This window comes from Phyllobates terribilis, unplaced genomic scaffold (genome assembly GCF_046119375.1).
Source record: "Phyllobates terribilis strain yellow unplaced genomic scaffold, ASM4611937v1 Scaffold_8__6_contigs__length_399053987, whole genome shotgun sequence".
Classification (NCBI taxonomy): domain Eukaryota; kingdom Metazoa; phylum Chordata; class Amphibia; order Anura; family Dendrobatidae; genus Phyllobates; species Phyllobates terribilis.
Genome location: NW_027362768.1, coordinates 57376622 through 57391562, shown reverse-complemented (window position 1 = coordinate 57391562; position 14941 = coordinate 57376622). Strand labels below are relative to the sequence as shown.

Below are 14941 nucleotides of genomic sequence, written 5' to 3'. Positions count from 1 at the left end.
AATTTACACTTACTAAAAATTAGACAGGATTAGTAAATCTGCCCTTTGAGTTTGATATGTATGCGCAAAGACAGAATCTTCTAAGGTAGCAACCCAGTTCGATAGGGTTGTACAACAACAATTTGCTCCCACTTTAAACTAAACCGAGCCTGTCACATCCAAAATTCGATTTAAACTACTTTTATAGTTCTATAGGGACTGCAGTATAGATTTACTTTATATGTACAGAAAATGGTATTAGTGCATATGCAAATGAGGGCTCCTCAGTGCACATTTGACATGGCCAAGCGCTCAGTGCCCACGTCAGTGAGATGATCGGAGTTCATTGGATGTGAACCCCGCTCACCTTTTTCCTGTCACCATGAGTCACTGAGGTGCTCAAGTACCCACAGCTCAATGTCTCTGCTGGATAGCAGGCTGTATAGTCGCATCATGCAACAATTCAGCCTGCCATCTAGATGTAGCATAGCTAGACGCGTCTATGGACAAATTAATTCTCTTCTCATCCGACAGGTGAGGAATATGGTTGTTTTATTTTTTAACTCTTTTACAAGGGCTTCAATGGATTGGGTGTTATAGCAAGTATAAGGCTTTTTGGTAAATGTACATTCAATAAAGGAGTCTGTATCCACCAATATTCATGTCCTCTTCCTAGCCTATTAATATCATCCCGCAGCTGTCTGCCTAGCCTTTGCTGGTTATTAATTATAGGGGGAGCCTCACAGCATTTTGTTGGGGGGCTCGCCATTTTAATAACTAGTAAAGGCTAAGTATACAGCTATGAGCTGATATTAATAGCCTGGGAAGCTCCATGGGTATTACCCCCTTCCCAGGCTATAAACATCAGCCCAAGCTGTCTGCTTTCCCTTTGTTGGTTAATAAAATTTAGGGGGACGCCACGCCATTTTTTTCAGAAAATAATTTATTTTGTACTAAATTACATGTACAGTAAGCGACACAACCAAAGCACTGATTATATATCTCACTCACAAATTTATATCTATCTCTGTCTCTCTCTCGCTATATATATTTCTACATATATATATGTATATATATATACAGTACTGACCAAAAGTTTGGACACACCTTCTCATTTAAAGATTTTTCTGTATTTTCATGACTATGAAAATTGTACATTCACACTGAAGGCATCAAAACTATGAATTAACACATGTGGAATTATATACTTAAAAAAAAAGTGTGAAACAATGAAAATATGTCTTATATTCTAGGTTCTTCAAAGTAGCCACCTTTTGCTTTGATGACTGCTTTGCACACTCTTGGCTTTCTCTTGATGAGCTTCAAAAGGTAGTCACCGGAAATGGTCTTCCAACAATCTTGAAGGAGTTCCCATAGATGCTTAGCACTTGTTGGCCCTTTTGCCTTCACTCTGTGGTCCAGCTCACTCCAAACCATCTCGATTGGGTTCAGGTCTGGTGACTGTGGAGGCCAGGTCATCTGGCGTAGCACCCCATCACTCTCCTCCTTGGTCAAATAGCCCTTACACAGCCTGGAGGTGTGTTTGGCGTCATTGTCCTGTTGAAAAATAAATGATGGTCCAACTAAACGCAAACCGGATGGAATAGCATGCCGCTGCTAGATGCTGTGGTAGCCATGCTGGTTCAGTATGCCTTCAAATTTGAATAAATCCCCAACAGTGTCACCAGCTAAGCACCCCCACACCATCATACCTCCTCCTCCATGCTTCACGGTGGGAACCAGGCATGTAGAGTCCATCCGTTCACCTTTTCTGCGGCGTACAAAGACACGGTGGTTGAAACCAAAGATCTCAAATTTGGACTTATCAGACCAAAGCAAAGGTTTCCACTGGTTTAATGTCCATTCTTTGTGTTCTTTAGCCCAAACAAGTCTCTTCTACTTGTTGCCTGTCCTTAGCAGTGGTTTCCTAGCAGCTATTTTACCATGAAGGCCTGCTGCACAAAGTCTCCTCTTAATAGTTGTAGAGATGTGTCTGCTGCTAGAACTCTGTGTGGCATTGACCCGGTCTCTAATCTGAGCTGCTGTTAACCTGCAATTTCTGAGGCTGGTGACTCAGATAAACTTATCCTCAGAAGAAGAGGTGACTCTTGGTCTTCCTTTCCTGGGGCGGTCCTCATGTGAGCCAGTTTCTTTGTAGCGCTTGATGGTTTTTGCAACTGCACTTGGGGACACTTTCAAAGTTTTCCCAATTTTCCCAAATGATGGCCACTCGTTTTTCTTTACTTAGCAGCTTTTTTCTTGCCATAATACAAATTCTAACAGTCTATTCAGTAGGACTATCAGCTGTGTATCCACCAGACTTCTGCACAACACAACTGATGGTTCCAACTCCATTTATAAGGCAAGAAATCCCACTTATTAAACCTGACAGGGTACACCTGTGAAGTGAAAATCATTTCCGGTGACTACTAGGTGGCTACTTTGAAGAACCTAGAATATAAGACATATTTTCAGTTGTTTCACAGTTTTTTGTTAAGTATATAATTCCACTTGTGTTAATTCATAGTTTTGATGCCTTCAGTGTGAATGTACAATTTTCACAGTCAAGAAAATACAGAAAAATCTTTAAATGAGAAGGTGTGTCCAAACTTTTGGTCTGTACTGTATATATATATATATATATATATATATATATATATATATATATATACATACATATATATATATATATCTACATATATATATATATGAAGAATATTTCCTTGGAAAACTATGTGTAAATGACATAGATAATTCCTCTATCTAAAAGCTCATGTTAAAATTGCATTGCAATTGGACAGCACTCATTTTTAATCACACCCTTTAACTTGCATTGGCGAGTCTCATCCAAGATACCCGAAAATACGCAGCATGCTGCAATTTTTTTCTCAGTCCGATCTGAGCTGAGAAAAAAAATTGCAGATGAGCAGAGACTTATAGATTAACATTGGTCAGAGTGCAATCCGATTTTTTATCGGATTGCACTCATCCATTTGTCACGCAGATGAGTATGAGCCCTAAATCTTTCAGTATCATTGGGAGGGAGGAGTGCTGGTTTATTCCATTTCGGTAATCCTCAAAACTTGCGGAACTCATACATAACTCAGTGAAAGTTATATAGATAAAAATAATAATATAATAAATGAAGACTACTTCAATTTATCTTTCATATTTAACTAACTGTGTACATAATGCGATAAGAGTCTTTATAACTAAATCAGGACAGTAATCATTCATCCATTGTCAGTTCTCTCAGCTCTAGAATCACCAAATGCTGACACTGCACTTGCAACCACAACCGTTGGCCTCGTATAGAGGGTATCATCCTCATATTGCTTGCAATGTTCAGACCTACTCAAACCATAAAACTTTGTCTTGTTTATGTGTAAGACCGGTATCCTATTGTATAATGTTTAGGCGTCAGCAAGTTTAGTTGAATGAATTCAAAATTAAAATTTTCCCTCTTAGCAGTAGTGTAGCTACCGGGGGGATAAATAGGGCGGTCGCCCCGGGCCCCGCGCTCTGAGGGGGCCCGCCCAGAGCTAAGCTAGTGTAACTGTATCCGGCGTGTTCTGAGACTCTGAGTCCTGGCTGGAGTAGTTGTCATGTCAGTCTGGGCCAGATGGAAAAGACAGTAAAAGTGAATAATTTAATCAGAAAGAACGTCAGCTGTAAGTTACGATATATAACTGTGCTGTGATCTCTTATATGTTCTGCAGGACTGCTATCTATCAATATATGGTCACCATATAGCGGTAATATCAGTGCTGGTCTTTGTATAGAGATTATTTTCAGTAACAGCACAGTCATCTGCTGAGGTTCTCCTACATCCACTATCTGGGAGCGCCACTATAGCTGTAATCAGGGTTACCTGGTTAGGGGCCCACTCAGAAGTTTTGCCCCCACCCCACTGAATCAAAACCCTAGCTACGCTTCTGCCTCTTAGTACTGAAATAGTAATTAAGGGAGCCTCTCATCTCTAAATAGAAAACACTATTTACCTGTAGATATAGGGTTAATCTGCCGGTAAATAGCGTTACAATTATACCTGGCTGACTTACTGAAAGTCAAAAGAATATGAACTGATATTCTTCCGGCGGCCGCTGTCTTTCAGTCATAGACACATGCACAGAGCGACTACAATCACCGCTTACAACTCGTTCATTATACCACGAGCTGCCGATGTAAGCACACCTCGGCACTTTGACAGCTCTCTCTGCACAGATGCATTGTAAAGCCAGCTGTCAATCATAGTGCTAGGTCGTGCTTACAGCTGCCTCTCACAAAATAGTGATTGCTGCTCTGAGTGTTGACTAGAACCGCTCCGTGCACATCCCCATGACTGAAAGCCGGCGACAGCTGAGTGGAAATAAGTTCATTTTCTCCTGGTAGCTGCACTTTCAGTAAAACAGAAGAGCAGCATTGTAACACTACCTGCAGATTAACCCTATATCTACAGGTAAAGAGCTTTTTCCATGGTGTCAGGTTTCCTTTAAGACAAATTAGAAGTGTATTAAAGAGGAAAATTCTGTTGTTTTTATTAATTAGAATCAGTTACTGAAAAATGTTTTTTTTTACTAATCTGTTTTTATTTTCTGATTGTAGATGTTTTTACTCTGTTTTTGTTACATAACTTTGGGCACAACCACCTAACCAAAGATATTAAGAGCATTCATAGAAATAGTTTGGAATTTGTAGTTTGGAGATTTTCATTAACTTTTATATTATTATATTTAGTCGATTAATAAAAACGGTATCTTTCTTTTTCAAGCCATAAAAACCGACATACAAGGGTAAAAGACTGACGCGTTTCTGGTGTCCTAGACAGCTCTGTAACCTGTGCAAACAGGGTTTAGGATACAGGGAAGAGGAGGAGGTAAGCTGATACTTTGATATTTACACTTCTCAACATTAAAATTGCAATTCCAAGAAGGAAAAATCATGGAATTTTGGAAATCAGAGGGTGGAAGGCATGTTAATCCAAAATTAGGTGATCTTTTTTAAAAGTATGATCAACATAAAAACTTGATTTAACCTATGTGACATTTTCTGAAGCACTTCATTTAAGTTGTATTTATTGTATATACCATATATTTTTTTTTCACAACAAATTGTAGACAATGTATACCTCCATTATCATCATCTGGATTGTCTGGATCATTAGGATCCTTATTTTTCTTTTGATTTTTCCTTGAAAGTTTTTTGGTCGTTTTGCTTCCCTTTACACTTGATGAAGAAGATGTTGAAGAGAATGAGGAGGAAGACATATTTTCTTCAGATTCTGAAAGCAACATTTAGCAACAATCTGAGTCTTGAACAGTCATATACATGCTCTGTATACATGCAGTGCAAATTAGGTTTTATATTTTGCTTTTCATATTTTTGAGGCGGTTAAAAATAACAAGGTATTCAAGTGGAAACCTCTTCAAGAAATACATTTTTATTTCTGAAGCATTTTTTTTGTCCCCCCCCCCCCCCCCGAGGCATTTCCTGAAGTGGTTTGTAAGCATTTTTGTTGGCATTTTTAAGCATTTTTTGCAAATTTTTTTTGGAAGTGATTTTTGGGCCGTTTTTTTGACGTTCAATAAGCACCTTTGCATTTTTGCAGGCAGAAACACTCATAAAATGCTTCACAAGACACCCAGGTGTATTCTGTTCTTTTTTTGCCTTCCCTTTCAATTCTATTGTAAAATATGAAGCATGCACCATGCAGTAAATGCCACAAGACTGGTCCACACTATTCTTTTAACCACTTGCCATTTTTGGAAATCTGATATAGTTATAAGATGCTTAAAAGCCTGAACATGTGAACAGCAAATCTTTTTTACATTAAAAAGAATAGGAAGTTTCTTTGGAGTGGTTTCTCAGCGCTTTTTCATGAGATCTCCAGACCCACTCCAAAATCGCTTGAAAAAAAGCATTGTGTGAATATTCCCTTAGCATAACTACAGAAGTGCTCAGCCCAACTCCATGTTCAATATTGGAAGTCTATGGAGTCTGTCATTAGTCCCAGAGAGGAACTCTCAGCTGAGCCCTGAACTCACTTCTCTTTCATTTTACTGCTCAGTGGGGGTCTTCACACCTGGTCACTCACTAATCAAAGTTTCTGGCATGTCTCCATGACTTGTCAGAAATTTAGGAAAAGTCTAGTAACTCTTTTAAGGAACAATGAATGATAATGAGGTGAATGATATTATTTGTAATATTTATTATAGGATGACTTGTTAACTTATGGAAGGGGTAATAAATATATCTGCCTAGAACCAAAACAGTTTTCTTATAATTTTATTTTAGTCTTCATTTTGAAGCATATAGGTTCATCATTATAATATTATGTAATCTTTGTAAACATACTACCTTCAATTTCTTCTTCTGACTCAACACCTTGTTTCTTCTTCTTTTTAGGCTTTTTTGGAGACTTTTTTGATGGTCGTTTTTTGTCTTTAGGCTTCTGGTTGGGATCTAAAATATATTAAATATATGCAAATAACATTATTTAAAATGTAAATGTGGCGCCCCTGAGGGTTCAGTCGCCACAGGGGTACTGCACCTCACCCTGTGGTGTGGTGTCTCCTTCTCTCAGGTAAGGAGGGAGTGCTGCCCGGAACCCCAACACCTGCATCCAACACTATACTGCTCCAGGCCGGCTGGAGGGGCAACATGCAGAGCGCAGCTGCTGAGCCCTGACCCTGGCTGGAGTGGGGGGAACCCAAAGGTAGGGGGAACCAGTAGTGGGTGTGGGTGGAGGAAGGAGTTTAAAGGAGCACTTTGGTAGGAGTATAAAATAGGGAAGCCATCTTAGGGTGGCAGAGAGATAGGGTAGTAGTTCAGTAGGAGAGCAGTTCAGAAGAACAGCTCGGGACAGTTCAGAAGAACAGTCTGGGGGCAGAGTCTCATTAGGAGCTCTGCTCCACAAGTAGGGCCCAGTGTCAGAGGCCCAGGAGGGGAGCAGGGAGTAGGCTCTATTCTAAGAAGGGATCCTAGGGGGTACGGCGAGTGCAGGAAAGCACCCGTATGCCCCGCACCTGTCAGAAGACAGGGGGATCGTAAGCCGCATTCTAATCCCCAGGAGAGTCAAGCAGGTCCAGGATCCGATGCACAGGAAGGACTTCAGAGCACCTGAGCAGGATTGAGAGTGGGAAAAAGACCCAGTGTGAAGTCGGTCTAGAGAGGAACACGAGAAAGTGGGGTTCTTTCAGGCATTCCTAAATCCCCTGAGGAAGAGCTGAACCCCTGCCTGGTGAACGCAGCGCGACGTGGGAGGCTGTAAGCTGACAGTGCACCATGTGGAACTAAAGAACTGTGAGTAAAGACACCGATGACTGCACTGCACCGCCTCTGTCCAATTATTTTGTCTGCGCCATCATTCCCCCCCCTGCACTACAACGCCCAGCGTGACCACTATTTACCTACACTGCCCTGGACCTAGCTCTACCTGTGGAGAGCCACACCATCCCTGCTGCCGTAACACCAGCTCCAGAGGACTGCTCCGCAGCGGCGGCTCCCTCTAGCCGCAATCCACGGGTGGCATCACGAACTTTCCAAATTCCCCTTAAAATATTCCCCTTTTGAGTGACCGCCCTGGGTCACGGACCGGGCCAGCCACCGTGATATAGAGTAGGAGGAGAAATGGAATGGAGACAGGGTGTGGTCTCTACCAGTCTAGACAGACCGCACCCGGCAGCCAGCATGGACGGAAGCAAGGATCAAGCCTCCGCCTCTGGCCTGCAGCAGAAAGTGCCCCCCCGGGATGTCGAGCCCCACCTGGAACAGGGCCATCCCGACCGGAACCTATACCCTGGTGATAAAGTCACCTACACACGTCACCACGGGGTACGCGGGTGGTACGCCCTGCAAGTGTACCGTGTCATCGATGACACACCCCCACAGGACATACCCTATGACCCGGCTGGGTCAGGTAAGAATTAGCCGTACCCCAGGCGGGGTCCCCACTATTAGTCCAGCAAGTGGGACTGATTGTGTACATAGTCACCTGTAAGGGTGCAGTAGTTGAACGTTTGAAAATAATGTTTTGCCTTATAGCGTGCGTTTATATAGGATTACCCGTCAGGGTATATGGAGTCCAGGCTGGGGACTGTGAACAGCCAGAGACTGATCTTTGTAAATAGTTCAGCACCTCTTAAGGTGTACCCTATTGGTTTTTCAGTATATTAATAACCGTGATCACAGAAAAAAAAAACATTTGGCGTGGCGGAAGATGTGATCCTGCACCAGGATCATCTATGCCCTGCAGCCACGCCCAGGGCCTACATTGAGGGTTTGCGGACGGGTCCCTCATGCTGCTATCTGTTGCACCTGTTTGAAAGTAAAGTGGACACCTGGTTACAGCATGAACTGTAACCTTTTATAAGAAATGTATGAAAAATATTTTATAAAGTTTTGATAAATATAACTTGCAACGTTAAAGTGATGTGCCTCCCATAAAGGGAAGAAATGTTTTACAATCTTATATGTGACTGCATTCAAAAATTTGCATGTCATGTATACCCTGTTTTGCTCTCTTCCAGCCCGAGGACGTGCTGTGTTTTACCAGGGGGGAGTGTGCCGCCCCTGAGGGTTCAGTCGCCACAGGGGTACTGCACCTCACCCTGAGGTGTGGTGTCTCCTTCTCTCAGGTAAGGAGGGAGTGCTGCCCGGAACCCCAACACCTGCATCCAACAGTACACTGCTCCAGGCCGGCTGGAGGGGCAACATGCAGAGTGCAGCTGCTGAGCCCTGACCCTGGCTGGGGTGGGGGGAACCCAAAGGTAGGGGGAACCAGTAGTGGGTGTGGGTGGAGGAAGTAGTTTAAGGGAGCACTTTGGTAGGAGTATAAAATAGGGAAGCCATCTTAGGGTGGTAGAGAGATAGGGTAGTAGTTCAGTAGGAGATCAGTTCAGAAGAACAGCTCGGGACAGTTCAGAAGAACAGTCTGGGTGCAGAGTCTCATTAGGAGCTCTGCTCCACAAGTATGGCCCAGTGTCAGAGGCCCAGGAGGGGAGAAGGGAGTAGGCTCCATTCTAAGAAGGGATCCTAGGGGGTACGGCGAGTGCAGGAAGGCACCCGTATGCCCCGCACCTGTCAGAAGACAGGGGGATCGTAAGCCGCATTCTAATCCCCAGGAGCTTCAAGCAGGTCCGGGATCCGATGTACAGGAAGGACTTCAGAGCACCCGAGCAGGATTGAGAGTGGGCAGCGCAGGGCAGGAGGGAGAAAGACCCAGTGTGAAGTCGGTCTAGAGAGGAACACGAGAAAGTCGGGTTCTTTCAGGCATTCCTAAATCCCCTGAGGAAGAGCCGAACCCCTGCCAGGTGAATGCAGCACGACGTGGGAGGCTGTAAGCTGACATTGCACCCTGTGGAACTAAAGAACTGTGAGTAAAGACACGGATGACTGCACTGCACCGCCTCTGTCCAATTATTTTGTCTGCGCCATCACCCCCCCCCTGCACTACAACGCCCAGCGCGACCACCATTTACCTACACTGCCCTGGACCTAGCTCTACCTGTGGAGAGCCACACCATCCCTGGTGCCGTAACACCAGCTCCAGAGGACTGCTCCGCAGCGGCGGCTCCCTCTAGCCGCAATCCACGGGTGGCATCACAAACTTTCCAAATTCCCCTTAAAATTTTCCCCTTTTGAGTGACCGCCCTGGGCCACGGACCGGGCCAGCCACCGTGATATCCCCCGGCAACCAGAGGCCCAGCTGCCGAGTACCCCACGGCCCTGGGGGCGTGTCATAAACTATATATTCATTTTGCATGAAACCAAGATTTCATTGTTCCCACACTACTATGGGCATAGATATTACATATTAATTATTTGTATCAATTTTTATTGTTCAGAAAAGCCACTATTTTTTTCATGCACAACTGTCCATTAATTCCCAAGGAAGAGATATGCAGTTTGTAGGGTTACCTGGCTAAAAAAAAGATGACCAACTCATTTTGTATTCAGTGCAGAAAGTATTACACTTGCTTCTTAGAATTTAATTTACACACATCCTCCTACATCTTTACCTTATCTGCTTTCAAGTTATTTTTTTCTAAAAATGCTAGAGATGTACAAGGATTTGAGTTAATCTTAACAAGCTATTTGATATTCGGGCACAGAGATCTAAGTCAGACTCAACATGACTCAAATCTATGTTCTTTGGGGCTGACTGTGTACACCCAAACATGCCCAATTTAGAAAATACCTTCTTGTTCGTCTTCGTATTCTACTATAAACTTCTTTTTCTTCCTTCTTCGTTTTTTAGGTGATGAGTACTTTAGATTATTTTTGCTCTTTTTTGGGGATTTTATTTTAGGACGTTGAGATGGTGGTTTTCCCTCGTAGGGATCTAGATTAAAGTGAATACATGCTCTTATTTGTAGAATCAACACGATTGAGCGTATGCAGTCAACCATGCTGAAACTAGATGTGAATGTTCAATATTTCAAACATATCCATGAATCGTAAAAATAACCTTCATCAACAACATCATCAACATCATATTCTAGATGAATTTGGTTAAATCATTTTAAACTTTACAGAAAACCTAAGGCAGGTTGGCAGAGTGATGTTCCTTATGGCCAGCATTTCCAAAGCAAGGGAGAAAACATTTTATGTCAATCCAAATTTGGCTAGGATAGGTTCCCACAATAAGTTTTAGAGAGTTTTTGATGCTGTGTTTTTTCACCTCTTAAAAAAGCAGCGTCTTACAGTTCCAGCAAGGTGGATGAGATTTATAGAAATCTCATGCCCACTGTGCTTTTTCTACATAGCATAAACTGACTTGTTTGAAATAAACAACATGTCATTTCTTTTGTGGCTGCGCTGAGTTTTATGTGTAGATTTTCCCCATAGAATTTCTTTAAATGCAGAAAATCCACAGATAAAATTGCATATAAGTTTTCAGTGCATTTACGCACTAAAAATGCATGTAATCTGCACATGACTCTATCATTAAAGTTTTATCAATGCCAAATACCAAGAAGCATCAAAAACAAATCAGCTTTATTTAAATATTAAATACTTAGAGTCAAAAACACGTGAAAACACGTGAAAACAAAGGCACTGAAAAATGCAATGTAAAAAAAAGTTATTAAATTTACCTAATAGGTGCAGAAAAACGGCAGAAAATAGCCCAGAGAGGTTCTTATCCAAACTCTAGTGAAAAGGAATGCTTAGAAAAGAATAAAAGACCGACATACGGTACCTACGCCTGAAACCTGCCCTCTACTCCTACAAAAGATGATATCCCAACCCCCAGTCACCTGACTCTGCAGCCAGTAAATGGGTGTGACATCCTCTCTTTTGGTCAGACATATTCCCTGAATAAGTATGCTTTCTATTTTGTTTTATATACATTCCTTCCCACTGTTAACTGTTAAAGAAGACCGGAAAACTATTTAATGGATTTACAAAAAACAATATACTAAAAACAGAGCGACATGATCAGTTACTGAACACATCTATCATTTTGTGTTCCACTGTCTGTACTGTCATCTAAATAGGCAAACACTCCAGATTCTGGAGATATTACAATGGCTGCCATCTATGCACCCATTAAATATCACCATTCTTAAAAGTACCTTCATCATCATCATCATCATCTTCTAGATGAATTAATTGTCTATATTTCTTCTTTCCTGGCCTCCTAGGAATCTTTTTTCTATTTTGTTTTGATGACTGCAATGATGATGTTAGACTGTTCTGTGAAGGGTCTATAAGTAAGTATAAATTATTTAACCAACGTTCACCTTATGTTTGCTTGTTGTATGTAACAAATGTATTGAATTTTACTTCTAAACTATTCACTTACTTCTTAACTACTTGTGTAACATTTTTCCAAGCACTAATAAATAATGTAATGTATGTCAGTTTGTCAATCAGTGAAGCAGGTACTGTATTCTTCTAGCCTTCATTGTCTAAGGCGCTACTACTAACTATGCTAGCTATGACTTGTATGGATCTCTGTTACGTTTCTGAATTGATGAATTGAAAAGTGGAAAAGTGTTGGAAATCAGTTCAAAGAATTGATCTTTTTTCTCATAAGCATACAAAATTTTAATAGGTATAAAAAATTGTATTGTTGTTTTTATAAACCTAGAGCATAAACATCAGTATATACCGAGCAGTATCCACTCGACTATAAATTAAGAGATCTGCTCATCTTTGTTATAATTTATTTTTTAAAGTTACATTTCATGCAGTAAAGTCCATAATCTTGGTGAATTGACATCATGTTACAAATAATTTTGAATCACTAAGGTAACCAGAGATAAAACTTTTTACATTTGTACAGTAAAGAAAGTCAATCTGTGAGTCTATCTTGCTGATATTCACGTGCTGATGACATTTAATGGTTCTGTTTTGTTACTTCCATTAAATCTCATCACTGAGGAGTACCTTGTGTATCCTCTCCTGGACCTAAGTTATTTTTCTCCGTTTGCGGTCTTCTTGGGCTCCGTTTAGTTGTTTTTTTAAAAGGTTGAGCCACTTTTGGAGATGCCTTTGGAGGGTCTATAAAGTAAACGTAGACATATACACATATAAAGCCTAGCTTTACTCTTCATTATATGGGGCAGATATATAAGAAATATTGATATATTAGCACGTTTGCTTGCATCAAGATAAGTTTTATGTAAGCTTCAACTGTATAACCATAAATATAATATGAGCCTTAAAGAAGCACTTCCATCAAAATATTTATCCTTCTAAATATTGGAGGCATCATATTATACAGCACTGTGTACTTACAATTGCCTATTTTACCTTTTTACCCAGCTAATTCTTCTCTTTTCTATTAGGTTTGTGACCTCACGTCATTAAAAACAGATAATCTGAATTCTTGTAAGCTCTATATAGAAATAAGAAGTCTCTTTACTCTGCAAAAGTCATCATTAGAACTACAATTCTACATTGCTGCAAAATCTCCCAGCATAGGGGAGGAGTGGAGCAACTGGGTCAGGAGCAGAAGAGGGGGGTGACTCCTGCAAGGAAAAGAGACTTCCTATTTTTTTATAGAGCTTAAAAGGATTCAGCTAGCCTGTTATTAGTTACGTGATGTTATAGACCTAATGGAAAAGAGAAGAATTAACTGGATAAAAGAAGGACAAAATGAGCAATTGTAAGTACACAGTGCTATATAATATGATGACTAATATATTAAGAGGATAAACATTTTGATGGGAAGAGGAGCGCTTTGTTAAAGAGCATCTGTCATGGGAGAACAGCTTTATTACCCCATTAAATAATGACACTTAAAGATTTTAAAGGACCTTCAATGTAGCAGTATCAAAATGCTGCAGTTTCAGAAGCAATGCCAGTATTATATCTCTATCTATATCTCTATCTATATATATGTTACTGTAAAAGTCAGAAGGCTGGTAAAACCTAGGATTTACCGGTCAATCTGGACATTTACCGAGGCCGTCGGTAAAAGCTCAAAATGAAAAGTAAAATTGGACTTTTACCTGTGAAGCCTTGGTAAATATTAACATTTACCGTCGAGCGTGGTAAAAGTCAGAAATATCAGGTGTGAAGATGGAACATCTGACTTTAACCAAGCACAGTTTTACCAACACATGCTGGTAGTTACTTTTACCAACACATGCTGATAAATGTAAAGATTTACCAATTCGCCCAGGTAAAAGTCCAAAATCGTTCGTATATATGGAATACATCTGACTTTTACCAACGCTGTTGAGAAATGTTAATATTTACCAAGACTTCACCGGTAAAAGTCCAATTTTACTTTTCATTTTGAGCTTTTACCGACGGACTCGGTAAATGTCCAGATTGACCGGTAAATCCTAGGTTTTACCGGCCTTCTGACTTTTACAGTAACATATATATACACTGCTAAAAAAAATAAAAGGAACACTCAAATACCACATCCTAGATCTGAATGAATGAAATATTCTCATTGAATACTTTGTTCTGTACAAAGTTGAATGTGCTGACAACAAAATCACACAAAAATCATCAATGGAAATCAAATTTATTAACCAATGGAGGCCTGGATTTGGAGTCACCCTCAAAATTAAAGTGGAAAAACACAATACAGGCTGATCCAACTTTGCTGTAATGTCCTTAAAACAAGTCAAAATGAGGCTCAGTATTGTGTGTGGCCTCCACGTGCCTGTATGACCTCCCTACAACGCCTGGGCATGCTCCTGATGAGGTTGCGGATGGTCTCCTGTGGGATCTCCTCCCAGACCTGGACTAAAGCATCCACCAACTCCTGGACAGTCTGTGGTGAAACATGACATTGGTGGATGGAGCGAGACATGATGTCCCAGATGTGCTCAATCGGATTCAGGTCTGGGGAACGGACGGGCCAGTCCATAGCTTCAATGCCTTCATCTTGCAAGAACTGCTGACACACTCCAGCCACTTGAGGTCTGGCATTGCCCTGCATTAAGAGGAACCCAGGGCCATCGCACCAGCATATGGTCTCACAAGGGGTCTGAGGATCTCATCTCGGTACCTAATGGCAGTCAGTCTACCTCTGGCGAGCACATGGAGGGCTGTGCGGCCCTCCAAAGAAATGCCACCCCACACCATTACTGACCCATTGCCAAACCGGTCATGCTGAAGGATGTAGCAGGCAGCAGATCACTCTCCACGGCATCTCCAGACTTTGTAATGTTTGTCACATGTGCTCAGTGCGACCCTGCTTTCATCTGTGAAGAGCACAGGGCGCCAGTGGCGACTTTGCCAATCCTGGTGTTCTGTGGCAAATGCCAAGTGTCCTGCACGGTGTTGGGCTGAGAGCACAATCCCCATCTGTGGACGTCTGGCCCTCATACCCCCTCATGGAGTCGGTTACTAACCATTTGTGCAGACACATGCACGTTTGTGGCCTGCTAGAGGTCATTTTGCAGGGCTCTGGCAGTGCTCCTCCTGTTCCTCCTTGCAGAAAGGCGGAGGTAGCGGTCCTGCTGCTGGGTTGTTGCCCTCTTATGGCCCTCTC

At 41.6% G+C, this 14941-nt stretch overlaps 1 protein-coding gene across 1 annotated transcript in view; it reads right to left on the bottom strand.

Moving 5' to 3' along the window:
- Positions 1-14941, bottom strand: part of PRG4 (proteoglycan 4) — a 200575-nt gene that overhangs the window by 110047 nt on the left and 75587 nt on the right. The window contains exons 6-9 of the mRNA XM_073642978.1: positions 12373-12486; positions 10178-10321; positions 6337-6441; positions 5108-5260 (exon numbers count right to left, since the gene is read on the bottom strand). Of these exons, the coding sequence (XP_073499079.1) occupies positions 5108-5260; positions 6337-6441; positions 10178-10321; positions 12373-12486 (516 nt within the window). The remainder of the gene's footprint in view (positions 1-5107; positions 5261-6336; positions 6442-10177; positions 10322-12372; positions 12487-14941) is intronic.